The sequence below is a fragment of the Belonocnema kinseyi genome, chromosome 7 (genome assembly GCF_010883055.1).
Source record: "Belonocnema kinseyi isolate 2016_QV_RU_SX_M_011 chromosome 7, B_treatae_v1, whole genome shotgun sequence".
NCBI lineage: Eukaryota > Metazoa > Arthropoda > Insecta > Hymenoptera > Cynipidae > Belonocnema > Belonocnema kinseyi.
This window is the reverse complement of record NC_046663.1, coordinates 108,690,226-108,717,137: the sequence shown is the minus strand read 5'-3', so window position 1 is coordinate 108,717,137 and position 26,912 is coordinate 108,690,226. Positions and strand designations below refer to the sequence as shown.

General features: G+C 30.2%; 1 protein-coding gene across 1 annotated transcript in view; it reads left to right on the top strand.

Annotated features, from left to right (window-relative positions):
- LOC117176608 overlaps positions 1-26,912 on the top strand; it is an 88,845-nt gene that overhangs the window by 30,914 nt on the left and 31,019 nt on the right. The window contains exon 15 of the mRNA XM_033366862.1: positions 22,854-22,925. Within this exon, the coding sequence (XP_033222753.1) occupies positions 22,854-22,925 (72 nt within the window). The remainder of the gene's footprint in view (positions 1-22,853; positions 22,926-26,912) is intronic.

The window sequence follows — 26,912 nt, the reverse complement described above, 5'->3', positions numbered from 1 at the left end:
TTCTTTTTTGCAAAGTGATCTAGTATATTTTCTTTCGATAATATCAAATTTTCAGAACTGCCTGTGATTTTTTTAAAAAGCGCCCAAGCCACCTTAAATAAAAATCTTTTTTGATTCACATTAGAAAACTTTTTTCGAAATTTCGAAGTAACTTCAATTCAGATAAACAATTAATTTGATATTAAAAATAATTTTAGAATTTTTTCAATTCAGATTATTTACTACTATATTATGTTTGGATGCTCGTATTCTTGAAAATTTACATGCTATAATTCAAATTTATCATTTGAATCGCTAGAAAATTAGCAATTTATGGAATTTGTTACATTTTAATTATACAATCAAATATTTTAATTTTTCAAACACTAATCTTTTTACGATTCAGATATTTTTCATTGCCAATCAAATATATTGCCATACAACATTTTAATTTTTAATTTATACAAGTAATATGCACCGGAATTTTCAAAGTGGCTTCTTATTTCTTGAGCCAAAAATTCTGCTCGTTCTTGACTAAGCGCAGCAATAACAATTTTGGTCAGGATTTTTGTTTCCAGGTTAGAAAGTGACGATATTCCGGAATAAGGAAGCGGAACTCGAGGAACTGCTGTTGTATACCACCAAAGAGGAACGCCAATTCCAAGAAGAATAACTGCAAAAGTGATGCTGGAGTAGGTCCTGTACTTTTCTGAAATTAAACCAAACAAAACAGACAATTATTATTTTGTCAGCAGTAAACAGAAAAATAATATGAAATGTTGCATTTATAATATAATATTTAAAAAATGAGGAGGACCCCTATCATGCGTTGTTTATCTTAAAATGTTTTTTTTTTTTTTTTTATTTTGAAAATGCTATAACTCTGATCATTTTCTTTTTATAGAAAAAAGTAATATGGATAAATTATTTGAATTTCTGAGTACTATGAATAATCGTACAAAAAATTTTGAAATCTTGAAAAAATGTGGTTTCAAAAATATTGAAAATGCGCTCACTTTTTTCCTTTTGATCCAAAATAGCTGGTTTACGAACTTGTTCTTTCTTGGTCGGTCTTAAAAAAGTGTGCCAAAGCAGAATCCGATCTGATCAATTTTTCGAAAGTTATCGTGCCTAAAGAATACAGACCTCAGACTACTGACAGACAGACAAATACCTTCGTAAAAATCGTTTTTTCTAATTCAATGGGTCTCAAAATGTGGAGATTGATGAAAACTGACAAAGTGAAATTTTACATAAAACCAATACCTTCTCATTAGGATGAGGATGTAAAAAAATATTTTTTTTTAATTGAAAAAAAACTTTCAATTTAAGATTCGGTTATAGTTATAAAGCCTATACATTTAAAGAGATTGAAGTTCAGATCTGTAAAAAATTAAAAGCTCTCAAAATTCCAAGCTCCTTAATTTGAAAATCTCCCAATTAAAAAATATAGAGTCTCAATAATTCTTAGTAGAAGGATTTCAAATTTTAGAGCTTTTCATTTTTAATCCTCATCAAATCTTGAGTAGTTTTCAATTTCGACAAAATCAAACTAAAAAACAAATATATTTTCCAATAATATAAAAGAAATAGCAAAACAAAACGTGTGGCGTGTCTCGGAGAACTTCAACCTAAAACTGACCTGTCGTTTTTCTATTCTCATTTCTGTGATAATCATTTTGAGATGAAAAAGAAAAAAATTGGCTCTAAATTTTGAATACCTTTCGACATCTTGAACATACTAAACAATTTTTTAAAAAGGTGCATAAAGTTAGTTTTAATCCGTTTTTTGTAAAGTTCTTGTTTTAGAGCATCCTCTGTCTAAAGTTGCCTAAATACGAGTTTGAGCGTGTAGAACTTCCCGCAAAAGTAAAAAGTAGAATATTCTACCTCTTATATGAATTATGGAAAGATATTAAAATCTAAGCATCTTAACGTGCGGTAATGATTACAAATTATATATATAAAATTTAAGAAAAAGGGTTAAATAACCACCCTATGGTCCTAATGGGAGCAACTCTCATCTAAAAATGACGCCGATTCCCAGTAGAACCACAGTAAATCACACTTATGATCGCGTATCACGACCGGGATATGGATGGTATATACATATTCTTAATAAAAATTGGTATCTCTTATAGTTTGGGACGAGAGCCCGCGTTCACTCGAAAATCGATTCTACGCATTGAGCTGCGATTGATTCATGTTAATTCCGCCTGAGTCCAGCTGAATCTTTGTTGATTCTTGATCGATTCCACATGTTGCTTAAAAATATTTTAACGAGCCATTGATTCTGGATCGATTATAAATATGGAAAAATGTTGATTTCTCCTGTGAAAGGCCCCTCGGTTTGGGGGATATGCCCTTCAAACATTATTTTTTAGTGACAAATTTATTTAATTTTTTTATTTTAGTCTTTGTAATTTAACTCACTGCCTGTATACATCTTAAATGAAAGTTATACTTATATTAGGCATTGAGTTTTTTCAAAATAACTTGTTTCTAGCAAATTTCACGCAACGCTTGTTTTTATGTGACACTCAAAAAAATGTCTTGTTAAATATGCCCTAAATATTTTTTCTGGTTAAAGTAATCACAATTCTGATTGTTCTACTCAGAAGTTCTGGTTAATTTAACCACAATTCTGGTTACTCTAACCAGAAAAATCGTAAGGGCATATTTAATCGGAATTCTGGTTAATTTAACCAGAAATTTTTTTGAGTGGATAATAAAAATACACATAGTTACCTGTAAAACTAAAAGAAATAATTTCCGTGCAATGAAATGTTCACAATATCAATAAAAAAAAGAACCTTTAATCGATTGCAACAAAACGACAGGTGGAAGCCCTTTAGCATTGAAATTACTCGAGGCACACCGGGATATTTATAAATATTATTAATTTGCCCTTGAGTCACAAAACGCTAATCTGCATTTAGAATTTCCTGATACATGACTTTATTTTTTCTCATCGCATCTAGCAGTAAGATTGAATTTATATTTCTGGCTGTTGAGACATTTAGAGCATAACAAGAAACTTCCTTGTAAACTTGGCACGTAGTTCTATAGATTTTCATTTCCCCCAGTTGACGTCGTTAATCAAGCTCATGATTATATAAAATTCAAGTACATATAAGAAATGCGAAGAACGAATAAAAATGGAATAACGATTTCAAAGAAGATTATTATGACAAACTGAAGCCCCTCTTAGAGGATTATTTTTTATTTATTATTTTGTTAATTATTCATTTAAAGCCAAATCGAAATAATTTTTTTGCTAAAGCATCGTTTTAAATTACTTATGAGATACTTTTCTTAACTATAAATATGTTGGAAAAAAATACTACAACAATCACATTTGGACAGCGGTCTGTTAAATGCCTTAATTCTGTAAATCTCCTTCATTCATTTTTTTTCGTCCTTTTTTTATAAATCGGAATCAAAAAACATTAACACTAATCGAGATTCAAAGCAATAAAAACTCTAACAAGTCGAACCCCAATGAGATTGGACTTGAAGATCATCACTGAAGACTAAATTAAAAGAGACAACACTACTAAAACTACAAGACTAAGAGTAAAGCCAAAAAAGGACGAAAGAAGAAAGGGAGGTTTCTTTTTTCCTTCTATTTTCATTACAGTTTTTTTTTAAATTTGCATATAGTCATTTAAGAGTGTACTGTCCAAATTTGATCGTTAGATTATGATATTTTGGTATTTTATACAATTTACCTCGATATATTTTTAAACAAAATAAATTACTTTCCGTATAGAAATTTTGTTACGTATTTCTTCCTCATAGAGGGAGGTTTTCAATAACCTAAATTTTTAAATCTACTTTTTTTACATATTTCGATATAATTCGACCCCAGGAACTTGAAAATGTAATTATTTTTAATGTCCGCATATCTGTGTAAATTTTTTCTTTTCACCATATCTCGAAAAGTAGAAAAGCAATGGACATACAGTTTTGATGAATTGTAGCTCTAATTGATGTCCAAGTCTGATAGGAGTCTGAACTATATCGGCCAATTAGAAATGTTTCTTTTTTTAATTAAAAAAATGAAAAGCAATTTTTTCATCATTCTTATATGAGAATTTTTTTTTTATAATCGAAATACAAAACGTTATTGTGTAACACGTGTATGTTCACGTCTTTGTGACCCATCAATCAACCTATTGTGGAACCTTTTCTGTCCTTCTAGCACAAATTTATGAAGTTCCAAAAAAGTTGGTTATTCTCTTTAAATAAAAAAAACGTTCTTGATATTAGGAATACTAAAGTACTGTATCTCTGACATTAGTTCGCGTTTCTAGTCGCATCGAATAGCCTATTGAAGAACCTTACATGTCCTCTTATGATCTAGCAATACCTATTTATAATTTTTCAGAATATATTATTTATCTTGTTTATATAATGAAAACTTTTTTAATACTGGGAATACAAACAAACAAAATTATTTACATGGCTTATAAGCGGCAAATTTTTTTGATATTGGGAATATAACAGTACTATATTTGATGTAATTTTCCACGTCTTCGACATTTTTTTACATGAAGATCTTTTAAATTTTATAAAAGAATACATTGATTGACCTTTGAAGGTGTCGCTAACTTTTTTTAAATAAGATTTTCGGTGAGCTTGAAAAATATTGAAAGTATCCACTTATTTTCTTTTGTCAGAGAAAAGCCTTTCTTATATAAAAAAAATTAGTTTTTACGAGGATTTTAACAAAATACGGCAAAAATCGACCAAATTCCATGTATTTGGTACTTTTTCTCCTCAGCACTTAATGAAGTGAAGTTAGCTGGTCATGAAGTGAAATGATCTAATTGTGTTCGATTTTGAGTTCCTTCTTTTTTTATTTTAAGCCCATAATATAAATATTTACATTGTTCGATTGTGAGTGCTTCAAAAAGAAGATTTAGAGTTATTCGATTTTTAATGATAAAATTTAAATTGATTTATTTAAACTTGAAAATTTAAAGGTTGGTGTATTTGTTCTTGGCTCAATAAAAGTGTCACAGAGCCAAAAAAGTCAATTGAGTCAAAAAAGATTCTCAAATAACAACAAAAGTTGGTGCTACAAATACTAAAAAAATGATTTTGTTGATTCAACCAAAATATTTTCTCAGAGTTCAGTTAAAAAATTTTATTTCTAAAAAACTTACTTTTGCAGCTGCAGTAAAAAAATGATGCTAATTTACAAATACTTGCTTTAAAATTTGCAGAATTTACAAAGAAATTTTCTGACAAGTACCTATATGAATGTGACAAATAATATTAAATGTTAATACAACTTCAAAAATTGCACAAAAACATTTGTTGCTTTTACATGTTTAGAGATGTTTTAGAGTAAAATACATTTTTGAACTCAATTCAGTGTTACCTAAATCTGTATCAAAGGGAAAACAAATACTTTTAACAAGATATGCTGAACTTTTTTACCGGGTACACACAGATTTTTCTAAATGTGTCTTTGTCTAAAAGTTAAGCTTTCAAAAATATCTCAAACGCATTCGTTGTTAAAAAATGTTGAGATCCTTTAGAGTCGAAAATTTTATGATTAAGTGGATTTAAATAGAATTCTGTTCAATTCAGCGGTGCTCAGTTTAATTCACTGATTACTTGCGTTCAAATTTAAATGTATTTACTTTTTAAGAACCTCGAATAACAAATAACTGAAATAATCCAATAAATTGACTTATTTCAGAGAAAATTTATTTAAATAGCCCACATTTGTAGAAGTTTAAGTTGTTATTTTAAAAAAGTGTGCCAGTAGGATGGTGTCGGCAACATTAAAGTTTCGGCGGTGTCCTATATAACTCGATAAGTCAATATTTTTCTCCCCATAAATCCTCTAGAATCTAGATATTCAAAATGGTAATGATAAATCACTGAAATAAAAATAAAATATGTCCCCTCCACTGAGACAGAGGATACAGAAATAGATACGACCCTCTATTAAGTTCCAGCGGAACTTTCGCTTGGAGAAGGAGTATAATTTTGACTGGCGTGTCGCATTCTAATAGTATAATAATGCAAAATTGCACACCTATAAACGATTTGTCTGCCGAGCACTCTTGAACTCGATCCAAGTTAGATGCACAATCATTTCTGGCATTCGTGGGATTGATTCAGCCTTCCTTCGTACGTTTTGTAGTCGATCTTCGATTGATAAATATTATTAATTTTAGAGAAGATCAGAAAAATAATAAATACACTTTGAAGGTCGCGTCTCACGAACCTCGAAAGTGAGTTATTTTGCTGTGAAGATTATAAAGTGACAAGTGGTGTCTGTGAGAGGATTTTAATCAGGAAAGAAAAAACAAGGTTTTTTAAGAGACGTTGGCATAGATCATTGACCATGAAATTTTCTTCAATACTTGAATGACTCGTACTTGGCATCAAATTGTGACACTCCCGAGTGTGCTTAATTTCAAGATCGTCCATGAGGGCTGAACAAAGGTTTGATTTTGTTTACAAACGAATTGTCTCGTCGTCCCAAAATTCGGAATGACTAGTCAAATATTTTTCATAAGCTTGGCTAGTCGTCCCAAATTTTGGGGACTAGTCCATTCACTTTTCCAACTCCCCCAATTTTTCGGGACGACTAGACGAGGTCTTTTTCAAAATGTATTCCAATTTTTTGATGTAGTTAAAAAATAACCGAAACATACTTAATTCGAATTTTTGGACGCATTCTAAAATGTTCAAACTACTTAATTTAATTTCTTAGCTTGAAATTTGCATTAAAAGGTGAAGCTCCTTTTCATAAAAAATTGTTTTTAAAGAAAGTCTCTACATGGTACTTTATTTAGGGTATATCATAACAGTGTTTTTATAGAATTGAAAATAAATTGATCAATATTCTACGATTCGGAAAATTAAAATAAATAATAACATTTTTTACAGTGTACGCTTAAACCAAGTAATCATTTAACAAATGCCAAACGAACAAAAACCGTTTAATCAGCCAATGAATAATTTAATAAATGCAGATCTGAAGCAGCTAATAAATAAACGATAAAAATTAATAATTGGTTAAAGAATTATTAACCTTAAGTGTGTAAATGATTACATGTTTTTATGTTCGTGAACGCGCTCATTTCCGCACTTCAGGTGATTAATTCTTTAACCAATTATTTGTTTTAATCGTTTATTTTTGTATAAGTTATTTTACCTGAATTTATTGCATTACGGGCATGTGGTACTTTGTCGTGTGGTCAATTGGGTACAGTTCCCCCGGCTTTTTCCCATAAAAATTAAAATGTTTAAAAACTGAATTCGGAGATGCTATAAAATATCATAACGGGCGTCCCGGGACTCTTTTTTGAGGGATAATAACAAAAAAAATTTATTGTGCCAAATAACAATGTTATGCATTATTTTGAGGTTACGTCGTTTTTCGTCTCTGCCTTTCCGATAATTTGAAAATTATTGATGAAATAAACTTTTTTAATTGCCTGCAAACAAGGTTAGTTCCAGGAGATTAGTTACTATGTTTATTTGTAAGTCCAAAATTTTCGGCCAAAAATATTGTGTAGTTTGGAAGTAACGCTCAGGAGAATTGTCACACACATAACCTCGAAATATACACACGTTGTTAGCAAAATAATTTTTTTTTTTTAAATAAACACAAAAAAAGTGTGCGGGGACGTCCGTTAGCATGCTCGCTATCATTTCCCATATTTTGACGACAAAATATTTCTTATCCTAGGAAAAAAGCCGGAGGAATCTAACACTGAAAAAATCGATACTTATTCCCAAGCTCTATGCAAATTAATCACATTTTGCTAAATTAAAACTTTTTTGAATTAACCTACAAAAAAGTGTGTGGGGACGTCCGTTAGCATATGCGCTATCATTTCCCAAATTTTTAAGACAAAATATTTATTATTCTAGAAAAAAAGCCGGGGGAACCTAAAACTGGTAAAATCGAAAATTTTCTAAGTATCACATGCCCTTAACCATTGACCATTTGCTTCTTTAAGAGTTTATCTATATAACGTTATGTTAAAAGCGAAACGCTTTTTTGCACGATTTATGGATCCTTTATCCCCTTTGTAACGCTACCTTAATATCAGCAAACGTCCCCTTCATTTCTACGTAACAACTCCGTAATCCGAATTTCACTATAAACAAAATGTTTTCCATGTATGAAACAATTTTTTCCATTTTTCACGTACACAATTTTCGATATAATAAATAATATAAAATCATATTTTGGAATAAATTCATTTTTTATCAAATTACAATGCTTTGTAAATATAAACAAAAATATTAAATTTTTTTTGAATTTGGTTAGTGGCACACTTGTTTAAAAAAGCCTTACTCATCTATTTTCTTGTTTCGTTTACAGAAACTTTATAACTTTTAATGATGCTATAATTTTATACATAGATGTTTTTACTATTTTGAAGTCGCATATGTACTAAGTGAAAAAATGTTTCACGTTAAAAAATAGTGATATTTTTTCCGTTCAAAGAGAACTAATTTGACGACAAAAACTGTAAATAAGCAGCCCATTAACCAAATACAAAAAACAGAAGATAAACTTTACATCGATTTCCGACGAAAGATTCTCTGCAACAAAAATTAACTTCACAGCTTAGGGTAAACTTTACACAAATATCGGTTAAACTTTCTTTTATTTTTCTATGAAAAACACATGTTTTTTGAGAGACGCGAAGTTGGCTAAACAAAACTGTATCGCTCCAAAAAATTTCCTGAAACAAAATCCATTCTTAGTTTTTTCTGTGTACTTCTTTGTAAACTGTTTTATTTGGTTTGACAGTGATATTACTGAGCAGTGCATTGCCATTTTTATGAATGTAGTTGTTATAAGCATATTCGCAATGTAGGTCAATTAAAAGTTGTATGCAGGAGCGTAACATGATAATATTATCCAAACCCTTTTTGGCCAGACCTTTTTATTTCTGCTATAGGAGCTCTTCTTCTTCTTCAATTAAAGTCGATCCATATTTTTAATCTTCACATTATGATATGAGCAGAAGATACCCTAGAAGGCGTAAAACAGCTTTTAATTGGCTCACATTGCAAATTTGTTTATAAAAATCACATTTTCCATGAAACGTCAATTTAATGTCCCGGAATATCGCTAGAAAACTAATACGAACAAATTTCCGAAAATTTGTTTATGCCGATTGTTTACGTATAGAGATTACATTTTCATAAAATGTCAAGAAACTATACTCCCAAGATATCACTGGAAAATCAATTGAAACAATCTTTCAAAAAAGTAGCTTAAACTTCAAAAAATTGCACGAACAGCGAATTTGTTTATGCCATTTGCTTATAATAATCACATTTTTCATCAAATGTTCATGCAAATTACTCCAAAATATCACTGGAGAACGAATTAAGAGAAATTTTCAGAAGAAAGTAACTGAAACTTTAAAAAATTGTACAAAAAGTGAATTTGTTTATGACGTTTGTTTTAAAAAAAAAACTATTTTTTATAAAATGTGAATATACTGCTCCGATGCCACTGGTAAACCAACTGAAACGGACTTCGGAAGAAAGCAACTCAAATTTAAAAAAAATGGCATAAATAGTGAATAAGTGTATGCCATTTCTTTATAACACCTCATTTTTCATGAAATTTTAATGTACTGCTCCTAAATATCACTGATGAACCAATTAAAACAAATTTCCAAAAAAGTGCCTCCATTTTTCAAAAAGTTCACAAACAGCGAATTTATTAAAATAATAATTAAACAATAATTATCTGAAGTTTTAAAGATCAACTTCTCTAAATGTAAAATAGGTCATTGATTCAAATCAGAAAGAATTTTCACGTATTCACAACGCAAATTGATAGCCATGATTCAAATTTAGAGAGCATATTTTGACTTTTAACATTGTACTTTTTATTTTATTATAAATAACTGAATAAACTATTTTCTAACATTTTTAAATGATTTTTTAACGGAAATCCATTACTTTATTTTATTCATACGATATTTAAAAATTTTTATTTAGTTAAGCTATAAAAGCATTGATGTATTCCACAAAGTTTAATTAATCCAGTCACAAAATAAAAGAGTTTATTATAAATATATAGATGAAAATTGGTTCAAGTATTTATTTTGATATCTTAGCAGACATTTTTAAAACGAAGTTGATTCGCCTGTACATAAACGAGATATGAACAAAGCAATAAGCTTATATGATTCGTGAATTCTTTCTTGCGGGATAAAGTTAGTAATAATTGGTTATTTCCTTTACTACCCGTGCAGAAATTGTCCAACTTATTCCTGAGTTCCGATCTGAGCCCGATCAGATTTTCCACATGTGGCTGCAAGGGGGCAGATGGTGTGGCTCGCGTCAGAACCACGTCGGGTCGGGTTAGGTTAGACAAGATTATTGCAAGTTTTCTGTTATAACCGTGCTATTGTTTTTCTTTCATCGAACTTAAAATGCCAAAAACAAAAAGTATATTGCGAGTTCGAAGTCACAGAATTGTTGGTGAGATTTCTTATATCCGCAATGAAGGCAAAGGTAAGCTTTAATTTGCTAGAATCAACATGGCAATTAATTTTTATCTTCTGAAGAATTTTAGCAATGCATTCGAGAAAGCGTCGTCATTTTGAGCGTATTTACTATTTATGTAAATAAAAAAGTGTTTTCCAGCTTTTTAAAGTTTTATATTTCGTTGTTGATATTGTGAAAATAGAGATTACCTTATACCAAATGTATGAATTTCCAGATTAATAACATCAGAGATTACATGCTTTTTATATTTTCTCAAAAGTAACCTCACTTTTTAAATCTCACTCCACGTGCCCCACGTGCATTAGTCAAACAAAAATCAGTTCAAAAGAATGTTAGGAAGATTCAACAATAATTAGAATTAAAATTCATTCGTGTGCGTGTGTGTGTGTGTGTCATAGCTCTAAATTTGAACATCTTTTGTCAAAGCATGATAGTTTTCTTCGAAATGCAAACTCTTATCGATAAATTCAAGCAATACAAACAGATCATGAAATGTAGCATATTGAAAATGAGATATAATGTATAATGATATATAATGTAGAATATTGAACAATTGAAGTTTTGTAAAATACAAAGTTGAAAAAATATTGATACAAAAACTTTTGAAATTTTACTAATTATAGAAATGAGAAACTAAAGGGGCCATATCTGGGCCAGATCGGGCCCCCATTTTGGATGCCCAGATCTGGGCCCTGTCGGATAGGGCGTTTCATTTACGGTTTGGCGCTAGACAGATTACCCTACCGGGTTCACATTTTTCCCGATCGGGGCCCGACCGGCGCCCCACCAAAATTTTTGCACGGGTAATAATGTATAATATTGTATTATTCGGAAATAAGATGAAAAAAGCGTACCTAGAAGTATCTTTTCGTGTGAAAGAATTCGCAGAGAATAAGTTTATTGCTTTACTGATACGGTGTTTACGTTCGAATGAGTCAACTTCTTAAAAATATTTATGTCAGGTTATTCAATCAAACACATCAACATATTTTTTGTCATAAGTGCACGATAAACGCGACTTTCTTTTGCCACTCGAGCGGAAAACTGCACAATCGTGCGGGATAGAACAATTTGTCGCCCTTGCCACATAATATACTAATCAATCCTTTTCTAAAAAATGAAGGTCTGAAAAACTCGCATTTTCGATATTTTTTCACAATGTTGTTCGTTGTCTTTTTTTTTAAATTGCATAATATGCAATTGAATTAAATTGATATTTTATATCAATTTGGATTGCTCACAAATTTCATTAAATATCCACTATAAAATTTCTTAAATCTAGACTGAATATAAAAATAAAAAGAGAAGTTTCAAAAAAATGTCATCATATATATTCTGCACTAAAGTATGCCTTTTACGTAGAACAATGAATAATGAAATGAATAGCAGGCAAGATAAGGATCTTAAAAAAATTTAAGTGATCTTTCCAATTAAAGGGTTAATTCATGACCCAAATTTAGCTCAATAATATAAGCTCTGGGTAGCTAATAATAATGTTAATTCCCATAAATTTATCCAATTTGTGAAACAATTTTGCATCATCTGAATTGATGCAAACTTTTTTTTTTAATTTTAACTTGATTTTTGAATAATTAAAAAAAAATTTTACATTATTTTTATGGTTTCTCTAAGCTATCATAAGGTCAATGTGATATTCATGTTGCTATAAAAGTTCTCTTCCATGAAATATAGTTTCTTAACATTGAAGTAATTATCTTTTTATAAGTTGAAGGATATTTTTTATGAAAACGGTAGTTTATAAACGACAAAAGTGAAAATGTTAAATTTCAAGGTAAATGAAGGCAGAAATGTTAAGGAATGTATTTTAAATTGGAGTTTTAATTTAGATCTGAAAAAACGAGGAAAAAACGAATAAAATATAATATTTTGTTTTATTAAAAATATTACTGAAAGCTTTGAATCTTTGTCATTAACTTCAATATATATGCTAAACAACGATTTTAAATTTTAACTGAGACCAGTAGTTTTCTCATACTCATAGGTGCATGCTTTGAAAATCGGAATCTTAAGTATTACGATTTTATAATAATTATAATAAAATAAAAAAAATAAGAGCTACCCTTTACTATTACAATATTTGAAATTATATTTATTTGGGTGGCATTTATGATCCAATCTGTTCCTTTTAATTAAGTAATTTATTTTCTTCTCGCAAATCCATGTGAGTCGTCAATCTGTCGAGTTCACTCAACTCCTTGATGCATATATGTATACAATAATAATTCAATTGTATATGATTCTCAGACATTAAAGTCTTATGCAATTTCAATCCTAATTTCCTGGAGACTAAATAGAAATGAATAACAAATTTTTAAAAGGTACATGAAGTTTTTTTTACATTTTCCAAATTAAATGGAACTTCTTTTCTAATTTAAAAAAGTTAACAAAAAATAATAAAATATATCTAGATTTTTTTTGTAAAGTTTTTTAAATAACCTGATATTGAACTATTTTTAGCTGTTAAAAAGAGATAGAATGAATACTTAAATTCAATAATAAATTATATGAATTATCCTAAAAGTATATTTTTATGTTTTCGCTGACCATTTTGAATATTATCATTCTTTACAAGACAACGTCTAACTACGTTTAATAAATGAAAAATCGAAAATGGTTGATTCCACATTGTGCCCAAAGATGATGTGAAAAATCCCCAACGTCCTTGAGCAAAATGCTCTCCATGGGTACCAAAACGTTTTAAATGGTTGGGGACCATAAGGAGCCAACTAAAGAAATTTTTAAAGTTCCCTTTTTGGCTTTTTGTATCGTCCAATCCGTGATACGTGTCGTGCTTTTTCTGAAAGTGAAAACATTGAATTGTATTATTTTTAATAAAATAAAAAAGTTCCCAAAAGGGCTATCCCAAGAGTCACTCAGAGACAAAAACGGTCTAACTCCGTACAGAGTCTTATGGAGAATCAGGATTTTTTGTGAGTCACGCGGAGTATAAAAACAAGAATACAAGTCTGCTGTACCAGCTGTCCTTTCTAAAGGCACATATGAATATTGTGAACAAGTTTTTGCGCTTATTTGACAGTAAAAACTGCATACAAGAGCCAACTGTTTATCAATAAGTGATGTAAGTGAATATTCCTCTTTTTTTTTGGTTTTGTTTTTACATAATTAATTAATACAAATATATACGAATTGCACTACTGTTACTGCTACAGAGAGTTTTTGAAGCAGTTTAAAAAAAGAATCATTCCTCCAAGTCGGTTTTTCGCGTTCAAAAATAAGAAAAAGTGTCAATCGTATGTTAAATGGATCAGTAATGTAGGCGTGGTTTAAGGGTTAGCCCTTTATGTTCACCGAATACCTCTTAGGATAGCCCCTGGAAAACTTTAAGAGCTAAAGTTGGAAAAATATTCCAAACATTGCTCTGAAACCTTAGTATGTTGTAGATTATGTACTATTTTTTTTCAGTTTCGTTAACGTTAACAAAAAATTACATAGGAATAACAACTGATATAGTTTTTCCGTTCTTTTGACCAATTTTCCGAATGAGGTTTAGCCCCTTATGGTCCCCGATCCTTCTTTTGCTCACCACTTTTACTACTAGTGCCATCTAGCGCCATAAACAGATACTATTTTAACATCGTATTAGGTCAGTGAGGTTATATTCGATGCCTTTAAAGTTTAAATGGTAAGCAATCTCAGGTTTTGCATTGTAAGTTGTATAGAAAAATGTTATTCGATACACGAGGTCCCACGGTCGGACGATCACTGCGAGTGTAAAGGCCTAGCACGAACTCGAAGACTACTCGAAATATACTATTTTTAAAGGTTACTTCCTTGATGTTCATTTGTTTAAACTTTGAATTTGCAAGGACGAATCAGTTTTTATGGACAATATTTTCAACCTCAACTTATAAAAAGTCTACCTGCCCGGAAAAAAAATCTGGGAGACGATGAAATTACGAAGATGTACGGTTTTGGTAGCTTCGTAAAATTTGTGAATTCTGGATTTCATTTACATTTTTGACCGTTTTTCACATTAGTACATTGTAAAATTATAGTCAAGATTAATTTGTTATATGTTTCAAATGTGGAAAACTACTTTTTTAACTGAACAAATAACAGCATGTGTCCCTAGATACGATGACTAACGATTAAATCGAAATCTGGGGACATATTAAAAGCTGTTAATGTCTTGAAATTGGAATTGGGCAAACGATTATTAACTTATTTTTCTATCTTTAGGAATGATAAAAACGGCTGTATTCGGAAAAAGCATACATTAACGTAAGTCCTAAGCTTAGGGCATTGTCCCATAGAAATTTTTAGTTTTACTTGTGTGATTTTACACAACATTCCCAACCATCAAATTGCGCTAGAAAATCACATCAAATCGTTGTACAGTGGGTAGTTTTCATTTGTTATATAATGTAGTTGTAAACTGTTCGCAACGTTTTGATAACCTGAGTTCTTATTATTTTGTTGTATATCATACGAATATGGTCTATAAGATGTACAAAAAGTTCTACTTGTAAAAAGTTAAATTCGACGGACTTATACAGCATAAATGTTGTCCCATATCTACCCCAAAATGAGCCATAATAGCGGCGATTCACGGTTCTTAAGAATAAGTAGTCAGGCACATGAAACAAGAAGACATTTACAAACATTTCAAAGATTTGACATCTACTTTAGGAACATCTGGTTCAAATGAAAATATAAGATATTCTAGTGTAATTCGTGTGCTAAAAATCCTTGCATTTAAAAGAAGATATTACTTTAGGTAAGAGTTTTATTTTCGCGGGACAAGTTGTCGTCGATATTTTTAATCTTAATCCATGCACATACTGTACTGGTTCAGTTTACCTAGTAAATCGAGAAGTAAATTTGAGAGCAGTGGTGCAGTTTAGAATGTTAAGCTTTCTGCGGAGCGATGAGCATAAAAACTAACGTGGTACCTATATTATGTGTTAACTCTGATACGTTTAATAGTAGACGCCACGGATAAGAATCGTTTCCTGTTTTATTTCAGCAGAAACGTCGACATTTTAGCAACAAGTGCACGCGAGTACAGTTTACTTTAACGGAGAAGTAGTCACTCCTGTTTTGTCTCTTCATCTTTTACCCGCAATTATCAGTCTGAACCAGTCCACCGAGAAAATGCCATCATTTTTTCATCGACTTTCCTTCGTCAAGTAAGGCTATGAGTGAGACTTACGAATAATTTGCTGGTCGATTTGATCCAATTTCAGATCAACACCTAGGGATGAGATGTGTAATCACTTATCTGCAATAAATAATAGAATTTCTTTTTTGAAAATATTTGGATAAATCTTTTGGTTGGCTCGTGATTAAATTGTTGATCTACTAGATAACATGCTTAAGATCATAATTATTACTTGAATAATATAAGCAGATTGTTATTTAAAGTCTAAAAGATTATTATGGAATGAGAAGTAGCTTTTGCAGTTATTATGTTTTTTATTTTAATATTGGTAGTGTCTAGGCACACGGTCAAATTCATTTATGCAAATGGTCAGCGCTTTAAAATTCTAATTAGGCAACTTTTTATTTAAACCACAGCCACCCGGCCAACTATTCTAAGTTCACCGAATATTTTCGGTGTGCCAAACCCCCTTTTCACGGCACCAATTTTGAGGAATTTATCATACATCATATATTTAATTATCATTGAGAAGTAAAAATTAATTTAAGCCTTAATTAATTAATTAATTTAATTTGAGTGGTACAGTGGTACCACTCAGAATTACAGTAACCCGTGTCTCATTTCACCCTTGAGGATCTCTATAAGTTGGCAAATGTTTCTCCACTGTGAAACGCTTTAAAGGCTGTTTCAATGAAAAAAGTGACACTTGGGAAATAGCTTGATTACCACCCCGTTTGAAAAAAAATGGAAAATAATATTTTAATTTTTTCAACAACTTTAAATCTGTACATTTAGCCCGACTCATCGGATGCAGATAAATGTTCGAACAGTGTAAGTTTAGAGTGAATACAATGTTAATTTCAATTACGAAAAATCAAATTAGAGAATGAATTTAAGAATGAATGCATCCAATTTGAGAAAAAAGTCTATATGAAGCCTTAAAGTTTGAAAAGTTTCGACTGTGTCGTATACACTTTCAATAGCTAGGCTAATCATAACTTAGACCCATTGAGCGTAAGAATTTTAATTTTCCCATGAAATTATTTCCAGCCCAATTTTTTTTAATGACTTCAAATAATGTAAAAAAGCTATTTTTGAAAAAGAAAAAAAACTTTTAAAGGATGGTTTCTTCAAAAAATTAATTTTTAAATCCTGATTTCCAAACAAAAAAGTTTAAAATAAACAAATCATTGTTATGATAGGCTGAAATTACATAAAAATTGCTTTCCAAAGCACTATAACAAAAGTAAAATCGGATAATCCTAAAAGAAGTTACATTGACGTTAAGGGCGTTGGTTAAATCCCACATTGAATTTTTTTGATAGGTACGACACTGACTCAATATATATTTTACCGAAGGATTTGCGAACGAAAGAAAGAAAACTTGTCGAATGTCTGGGGTTTTGCGAGATCCTCGGATGAAAAAAAATGTAAGAAATTTAAATTAGATTTGAAAAAATAAAATAATAAAATTTCTAACAAAAATAAAAAAAAATAAATAAATAAACGAGGAAAGAAAAATGAGAAGGCAGCCAACCACATTCCCTTCCTTCCTTTTTTCTATATTCCGTCTTTTTTATGTTTATTATCATCAAATTACAATAAAATAACATTTAAAATAAAAAATATATAAATAAAATTGCATTACCAACGTTTCGGTACTCGTACAGTACCCTTATCAAGGCAAGAAAATTTTAAAAGGTAGAAATTGGCAGGACCCACGAACAGGTACTCTCTCTTTGATACCTGAGAATCGAATGAGGGTCAGTAGGCCAATCTGTTGTAAACACAATATAAATATCTGTCACAATTACATCAGAAATAGAGAAAGTAAAAGAAAAATAGAATTCATGAAACAGCTACGTTATATGTAATTAATCATATTAGCATAACTTTTGTTCAACCCATCCAAATCGGTTTTTAAATTAATAGATAACTTTTTTGTTTTTTAATATAAAGCATTTCTATGAATTCCCTCTTTCTCGCATTACTTTCACTATGCAAAATTTGAACATTATCCCAGTCAAACTCATGGTCAACATCAACAAATGCCTTTGTATGTCTGGCAAGAACACTCCTATAACAGCGTAGCGAACGAACCAGTCTGCCAGTCTGTCCCACGTAATTCATCTTACAGATCTGCAAGTGATCTTATAGACAACACCATCCTTTTCAAAATTATCCAAAGGATCTTTGCAAAAATTTATCACTGAATCCATTTTAAATGGCATACGGAAAATAGTATGAATGTAAAATTTTTTAACATAAGTTCAATATTTTCAGAAATTTGACCAAAAAAAATGGAAGAACAAAAGTATTAAAAGAACTATATTCCTTTAACTCTTTCTGATTATCTGCGGGTAAAATATTACTCTGTTTTTGATTTGTTGAACTCTAATTGCAATATGTTTCTCCATTAACTTTTGTTGATTCAGAAAAAGTATATTCCTTATAATATTCAAATTTCTGGTGTGAAATGAAAAATGGGACAAACCTAGACCTCTTCCAAGTAAGTTTTCGATTATTGCGATTTTGTTTTGAAAGGGATAAGCAGAAAGGAAATTTAAAATTCTACCTGAATATGCACTTTTTCTATACCAATGGGTAATAATATTACCATCACAAACTCTTAATTACTTCTATGCCGAAAAAACTGATTCTATTATCCTGTTCTATTTCATGATTAAATTGAAGTTTTGGATGAAAACTATTAAAAGTATCGATGACAATCTGCAACTTTGCTAGAGAAACACATAATAAGGTACCGTCGACAAACAGAAAATAAAAAGGCAAAACAAAATCTAATTTCCCAAAAGCAAAAATCTCAAAATCTTTCATCACTATTTCTGCTAAAATCGGAGAAATGACTGAACCTATGGGAGTACCAGACCTCTGTCTATAAAAGGATTAATTAAATTAAAAATAAGATGACTCCATAATAAAAAATATCCCTCCGATAAAATGTTTTTAACATAATCGAGTACCAGTTTTTATATTAGCCCATCTATTTAGAATTGCCTGTTTTACTAATTCAAGGGGTATACTCGGCCACATTGCAATAACATCCAAAGAAATCATTATATGGACATCCGGAACCGTTTTTTGAATAATACTTTTTTAAATTCCCAGCTATTTTTTACATTATATTCAGAAGTTGTGATAGAGTCTTTGAGAATCAAATTGAAATTCTGTTCTAAAAATTTGGTGAGAGTATTAATAGTTGAAATAACTATTCTTAAGGGATAGCCATCTTTGTGCAATTTTTTCAAACCATAACATCTTTAAGAATTCAAAATTACCATGATCAGAAAGTAAATTCTCCATATCCCTAATATAATCCGATTTTTTCATACAAAGAGTAATACTGCCTTTATCAGCAATCGTGCAAAATATATCAGGGTTGTTTCTAAGAAACTCTATCGTCATCTTGAAACCTTTAGAAACTTTACGATCAATATTACTGATATGCAAGCCATTTTTATCAACAAAGCTCTTTGACAAGTGTAACATCTTGTTTCGGAAATCCTATCAATCCAAAATAGGAATTTTGTGTATATTTAATTCAACATCTTTTACTATTTGCATCATTAGTTTTGCCTCACTTTTTATCACGTGGTTACTAAAACCTTGGCCTAATCTGAGAATAACTGTAACTGAATCAGGAATTTTAATATCTGTCTGTGACAGATATTTATATTGTGTTTACAACAGATTGGCCTAATGACCTTGATTCGATTCTCAGGTATCAAAGAGAGAGCACCTGTTCGTGGGTGCTGTCAATTTCTACCTTTGAAATTTGTCTTGCCTTGATAAGGGTACTACACGCGTACCGAAACGTTGTTAATGCAATTTTATGTTATTTTAAATTTTTATTTTGAATGTTATTTTATTGCAATTTGATGATAATAAAAATAAAAAAGACAAAAGAAAGAAAAAAGAAGGAAGGGGATGTGGTTGGCTGCTTTCTCATTTTTCTTTCCTCTCTTTTATTTTTGTCCGAAATTTTTATTTTTTTTTTATTTTTTCAGATTACAATAGGATTTTTTGTTTTTGTTTTTCGTTGTTGTCCAAATTTGGTCCTTGCATTCTTTTTTTTTTTAACTGGAGTTTGCATCCTCGGATCAATAAAATGTTGAAAAATCGGACCTTTTGTTGAGAAAATCATTATTTTCACAATAAATATGCATTTTGCGAATGATAGGAATCAGCGGGTAGTAGGCTTACAACTACAGTTACAACACACACGCACATGGCATGTCAGTTTATTCCCTTTATTTCTCCATTTCGCGACCTATTTCGCAAAATTTAGGGTCACCATCATCAGTTCGTGGTCCTTCGAAAACTTTGTATCTGTCCAGAATTTTTCTATGTCAGAATTTTCAGTAAAAAAATAAATTTGCAAACGATTCTAACCATTCGAATGCTATAATCATCTGCTACCCGCTGATTTTTATTTTTCGCAAAATTCATATTTGTCGTAAAAATAATGGTTTCCTTAACAAAAGGTTTAATTTTTCAACATTTTATTGATCCGAGGATTTTGCAAAAACCCGGATATTCGACAAGTTTTCATTCTTTCGTTCGCAAATTCTTCAGAAAAAAATATATATTGAGTCAGTGTCGTACCTATAAAAAAAATTCAAAGTCGGATTTAACCAACGCCCTTAACGTCAATGTATCTTCTTTTAGGATTATCCGATTTTACTTTTGTGTAGTGCTTTGGAAAGCTCTTTTCATGTAATTTCAGCCTATCATAACAATGATTTCTTTATTTGGAACTTTTTTGTTTGGAAATCAAGATTTAAAAATTAATTTTTTGAAGAAACCATCCTTTAACATTTTTTTCATTTTTAAAAAATAGCTTTTTTACATTCTTTTAAGTCATTAAAAAAATTGGGCTGGAAATAATTTCGTGCGCAAATTGAGATCTTTTCGCTCGATGAATCAAAGTTATGATTATACATATAATATACATACACACAAAAATTCGTCTCATGATAGATAAATGTAAATTTATGGATGTAAGCTAGATTTAACAGCATTCGTTCCCGGATGCTGCGTAAGTTTGATCATAAAATTATTTCCTGACAACTTTTCCTTCTACAAGACTTTTAAGAGTGTAAAAAAGCATTTTTTTCATAAAGAAAAAATTTAAGTACGGGGTTTTCAAAAAATTCATGTTAATTTTGATTTGCAAAAAAAAATCATAATGGAAAAAATGATTATGATAGACCTAAATTATATAAAAAGAGTTTTCCAAAACACTATCATAAAAGTACAAACGCATAATCGTAAATGAAGTTACACTAAAGTGAAGGTGAAAAAGCACCTATAAAAATAAAAACTTCAGGTCCCTTTGTGTTGACAGCCGGTTTATAAAAAACCTATGATTTGGTGAATTAATATGGCCCAATAGGACTATAATTTACCCAAGTTTCAACTCAATAAAAAATACAATTATTCTATATGAGAACACTTGACGTATTGTGCCACATACATAGGCTACGTCACCTCCACTGCAAACATAACGATTTACAAGTTATTGCTTCAGAATGGAGAAATTAGAATTATTATTTACACACCTTATCTAAAAAAATTCCACGAAAATCGATAAAACAGAATAATTAAGTAATTTACATTACGTCTACCAGTGTATAACGAAAAATAAATCTATAAGAAAAGTTCACTAATTGATTATTAACCAAAATTACTAAAGAATTGATTACTATTTTCGCTAATTGACTTTAGTATAACGAATTTATGATTTTTTTATTACTCTATAAGTGAAATGTTAAAGTATTGCTACTTTATTAGTGGGACACTCATTAACTAATTTAGTTATAAAAGTATTCACTTATTCACATTAAGAGAACAATTTTTTGAATTTAAATGGTAGCTAAAATTTGTATTGCCAATAATTTTTAATTTTAAAGAATTTGCATAAGTATAGTTTTACACCAGTCTACTCGGCCACTAATATGACGAAAAATTAACTGTAAGAAATATGTATGTCTTTACGTCAAGAAGTGTTTTCTTTACAATTAAAACTATTTTACTCGATTATTGAGCATCTACTACTGACGCATTTCTCTATATTCTTTTCTGAAGAAAATCCACCACGCAAGGTCTAAAATAAAAATATCTGGCAGATAACTGACAAGTATTAGAAATGGATGAAAATCAGACATTTCTAAATCTGAAAATGATTTGCTTGCATTATTCACATAAATGACGGGAGTTTTCTAAAGAGGAGGGAGGAAAGAGTTAAAGGAAGAGGGGCATGCTTCAATTATACGTAAGTGGTCTGAAGCACAATGGTCAGTCCACGATGAACTACTGAAAAGGAAACTTCACGAACAAACTGAATAGTGTCATGATTCCCAAAGTGCTCAATAAAATTAGTTCCTAACAATTCTTCGTTTGTTTGAGAATTCTAAAACACGGAGCAAAACATCTTTCCTTCAAGGTGAAGCACCGGATCTAAGAGTTTTATAGTTATTCAGATTTCAGTGTCAAATTGAAATCAGGGAAATTAATTGCACCCCTGCAACATTTTCACGGATTAAATTTTTTAAATATACTCACATAATAATTAGAAAAAATTAGATTATAGTTTTGTGAAATTAAGTGAAGTGCATTTTTGTACAAACAAAACCAATTTTGTAATTTCTTGACACAAAAACCCGCATTTTCACGATCAATTCAAGTCTGTTATCACAAAACTAGTTTTAAAAAGTCCAGAGTGAAAGAATACCTTAAATTTAAAAAGGTTGATTCTATTGAGAATAAATTTACTTTCTTAAACTTGGGGAAAAATAATTAAATTTTTATAACGGGAAAATAGCAAGCTCTTCATTCTAGAAAAAGTTATGATCTAGTAGTACGGGATTCTCTGGACGAGCTGGAAAAGGGTTACTGTTGTGGAAAATTCTTTCAATTTGGAAACAGAAAATATTGTACGACTTCCTAGTTAAGAAACTTTAACGCTGGAATTTAAATATTAGAAATTACTCTTGGCAAATTAAAGACAATCACTCAAATATTACTATTAACAACAAATTTCAAAGAATTTATTTTGTAATTGATCTCGCTTTTTTAAAAACGAAAATTTTCCCTGAAAATAATGAGTGCAACCCAATGAGGAATACTTGAGAATGGCTTAGTTCTTGACCGGTTTGAAAGTCATTAAACCCCACTGTGATTTCCTCTTCAGCTTGCTGGGGCAGATCCCTTAACTTCGGAGGATCTTGCAATCTTGACTAATGAGAACATACCGAATATGAAGGTAAGTAAACCTTTCAAAAATATTGTATTTCATTTTAAAGAAATTACGTTTCTAAAATTAGAACCCAACAAGATCTCGGATAAGATCAAATAAATTGAGATCTATATATTAGAACTTGAGAAAGATTCTGTTAAATATCTATACGAATCTTGAGGGTTCAATAAGCTACTTAATCAGAAAGATCGATGCAAGAATAATTCAATTTTAGACACGGGTTTAAATGTCGGTAAAAGAGACTTTCGCTTCATAAATTAATATATTAGTGTCCGCAGTTTGATTTACATCGAATTTACTGATTGCAATATTGGATAAAGTTTTAGTACAGTAACTCTGCCCTTGAAGGTTGTGAAAAAAGTCAAAAATTGCTTGCATTCGATTTTCCGTGACAACGAAAGGTTGAAGAGGACAATTTTTTCAACGAAAATTGTTTAGGACACTATTGTCAACAAATTATCTCATGCAGACGATGCGCTACAACCAAAAACTCACAAAATATAGGATGCCAAAGTTGCAAAAAATCATTTTTTGCTCTTTTTCAAGCCGAAAAAAAATGTCTACGGTCGAAAAGATTAAATAATTATAGAGCGGGGAAAAAGAACTTTAAAAACAATTTAAAAATTTTTTTTCTTGCGATGAACAGTTTTTGAAATACGGTGCTTTGAATTTCTAATATCAGGTTATCTTCTCAAAAACTATAGTAAATTTGTCTTTTCTTTTCGTGAAAAAATATCCGCAGCTAGCGGAGTTAACGAGAACAAAATTTCAAACCAAAAATTTAGAGGGCAGTATTATCTACATATTATCTTGTGCAGTCGCTGCGCTTCAACCACAAATATACGAAATAGAGGGCACTAAAGTCGCAAAAAATCTGTTTTTGATATTTTTCTACAGAGAAAAAGATTTTTTTACCACCTAGGTAATTCAAAAGTTGTAGAGCAGAAAAAAACCTTTTGAATGGAATTGAATTTACGAAATAGCTAATGCCTTGAAATGATTTATTATTAATGTAATATTATAAGTTCAACCACCGAAAAAGAAATACAAATCAATAGAAAAGTCCGGAAACTTTTAATAAAAATTAATTTCATTCAAATTGGTTATTAGGAAAAACCGTTTATCCCATACGTCGCTTGTAAAATAAATTTAATAATTCCAATGCCTACGAATGATCATTATCCCGTATAATGATATTTACACTATATATTCTCGAATATCCAGTTTAATATTCTTTAAATTCGTCCTAATGTACTCACTACATTGATTCAAAAAAACTAATTACAAGTAAGTGTGTCGGTTACTTGATTTCGTGAAAGAAGTAAACATGAATATCACGAATATTGCAATTTTTCGATTTCTCCTACATTAAGAAAACTACTTAATATTAGAAATTAAATACGCCATATCTCCGAAACTGTGCATCGTAGGGAAAAGAAAATATATTAATCGTAAATGTATTTTCCTGCTCTACAACTTTTGAATTACCGTAATGGTAAAAAAACTTATTTCCTTTCAAAAACAGCAAAACCGATTTTCGGAATATTGCGTGCATTTGTGGTTGTAACTCAGCGACTTTATAAGATAATTTATATCTAATACTGTCATCTACATTTTTGTTGAACATATTTTTCCCTATGACTTACCGTTCTCACGGAAAATCAAATCCAAAAACTTTGGACATTTTTCAAAACTCCCAAGGGGTGGGGACCGGAAATCTTGATTTCGAGTTATTTACATGCCCCACTAACGATTTATGAAGTGAAATAGCTTCTTTAATTTTTACTGACAAGTTTATTGTACTATTTATCGCAAAAAGGATAGTGCTTACTGTAAACAAATTCTGTTTGATATGGTTTTCAGTTTTTGTTATTTTAAGGCAATTCTGAAGGGAAATTAAAGACTGAAATTGGAAAAACATATTGAGTTTAACCGTAGCGAATCACACCTATGACCACGTCTCATGACCGTGATATTAACAGTCAACGATGTAAGCGTCAGATTTTAAGTATTTTATAATAGATTATTTCGTGAAAAGTTGAACATTGTATTTTTCTATTTTTATTTTAACTAAGCATACATTTTCATAAAGCTTTAATTTTGACTGAAAAATACGGAGCTTAGAAAAGTTTTAAAATTTGTATGAATTTCAGTCACAAAAGTATTTATCCTTCTGAATAATTATTTTTCACGTGCTATCAAAACGTGTTTGAAAATATTCATATTTTCATAATTTAAAAATCTTTGCGTAGGGAAATTTTTTTGGAAATGTTTTTAAAGTTCAGAAAAATCTGTTAAAGCAGAATTGCCTTTTATAAATGGAGCCGTTTATCAAAATATGTTAAAATTTGAGGAGAATTTTCTAATCTAAGGTAACCTTCAAAGGTTGTAAAATCATTTTGAGAAACGTTTTCCCAATCATATTTCATAATTATTTGTGATTTAAATAAATATTTATATTAAATTCTTGTAGGATCTAAAGCTTTAGTGACTCCGTAATATTAATTGGCTATTTCTAATAACAAATTTAAAGTTGTATTTTTTTAATAATCATCTATTTCACGGACATACCTGATACTTTTTCAAAATGGGAATACATAACAGACTCTGATACTCTGGTATTTAATTTGTTTTATTTGATAACTGATTTACAATTTTTTAATTTTCTGTTACATATAGGAGCATAACCTTAAAAACTTCGATCCGATTAAAAAAATGCCGAAAAGAATTAACAAATTTCTGTTCAATCTGATTTTTATCATTTATACGATGTCTGAATCGATTAAATATATAAATATACTAAAATCATTTTAATGTGTATTTCCAATTGAAAGGCGTCATTTCGATGCCGAAGACGATCTCCTATTTATTTTCTTAAAAGAAATCAATTCAAATGAAGCCATCGTTCAGTGATGGGAATGTAGCCAAAACACGAATAATTAGATAGCTGGATACTCGAGTAATAGGGTAATACCCGGGTACCAATATACTTTTCGAGTGGGTTTTAAAAAATATTGAACAGTATTTTGAGTGACATTTGAAATTAAACAGAATTTTATTTTTCCTAAAATCGGTTTCAAATTTCGAATACGCCTACTTCAATTTCGTTTAGAAAATTATAATAATATCTCTAGTCATTGTGATTGCAAAATTAAACAGTCTGAATATGATAGAATTTGATCCAAATAGAATCGTGATTTATTTGATAACCAAGTAAAAATGCCGAGAAGAGTTAGACCGGTCAGGCCACATTATGAGAAAGATGATGAAAATGATGTATTTGCTAAGTGCCGAATTTGTGGTTTGTGGTACACAAATATCTTATAATCACTCAACCTCGAAAATGAATAGGCATTTGAGCAAAAACATTCATTGGAAAAGGGTGAAAATTCGTCAAGAAAGTTTAAGCACATGAGAAATTTATATTAAATCAATATTAAGACTTATGTATAAATAATTGACATATCATTATTATTCAAATACGTTTCTGATCATTTAAAAGTAGTAAAAAAATGGTCCGATTAACTCAGTGCAGGACAATTATTTAATTTGAATTGCCACGAAGTCAAATGGCAAATGGGTATTTAATGCTGAGGTTAATGATAATTTTATGATTATCCGAAAAAGAACCACAGAATAAAGTAATGATAACATTTGTTGCAGGACATTTTTAAGAGGGATCAAGTTTTATGCAGACAACTTTGCGTTTTCCAAAGCACATGTGTTGTCATACAAAAACAAAAGAAAGTTTAACCGATATTTGGTTAAAGTTTATCCTGTAAAGTTAATTTTTGTTGCAACGAATCTTTCATCGGAAATCGATATAAAGTTTATCTTCTGTTTTTTCTGTGACCCGAGTACCCGGACCATTAAGGATCCGAGTACCCGCTTGAAGTTCCTAATCACTACAAACGTTCAATCGTTTTTATCCCTAGATGTTTTGTCATTAAATAAATTAAATTTGACGTCATTGTCAAAAAATGTTAGCGGTAA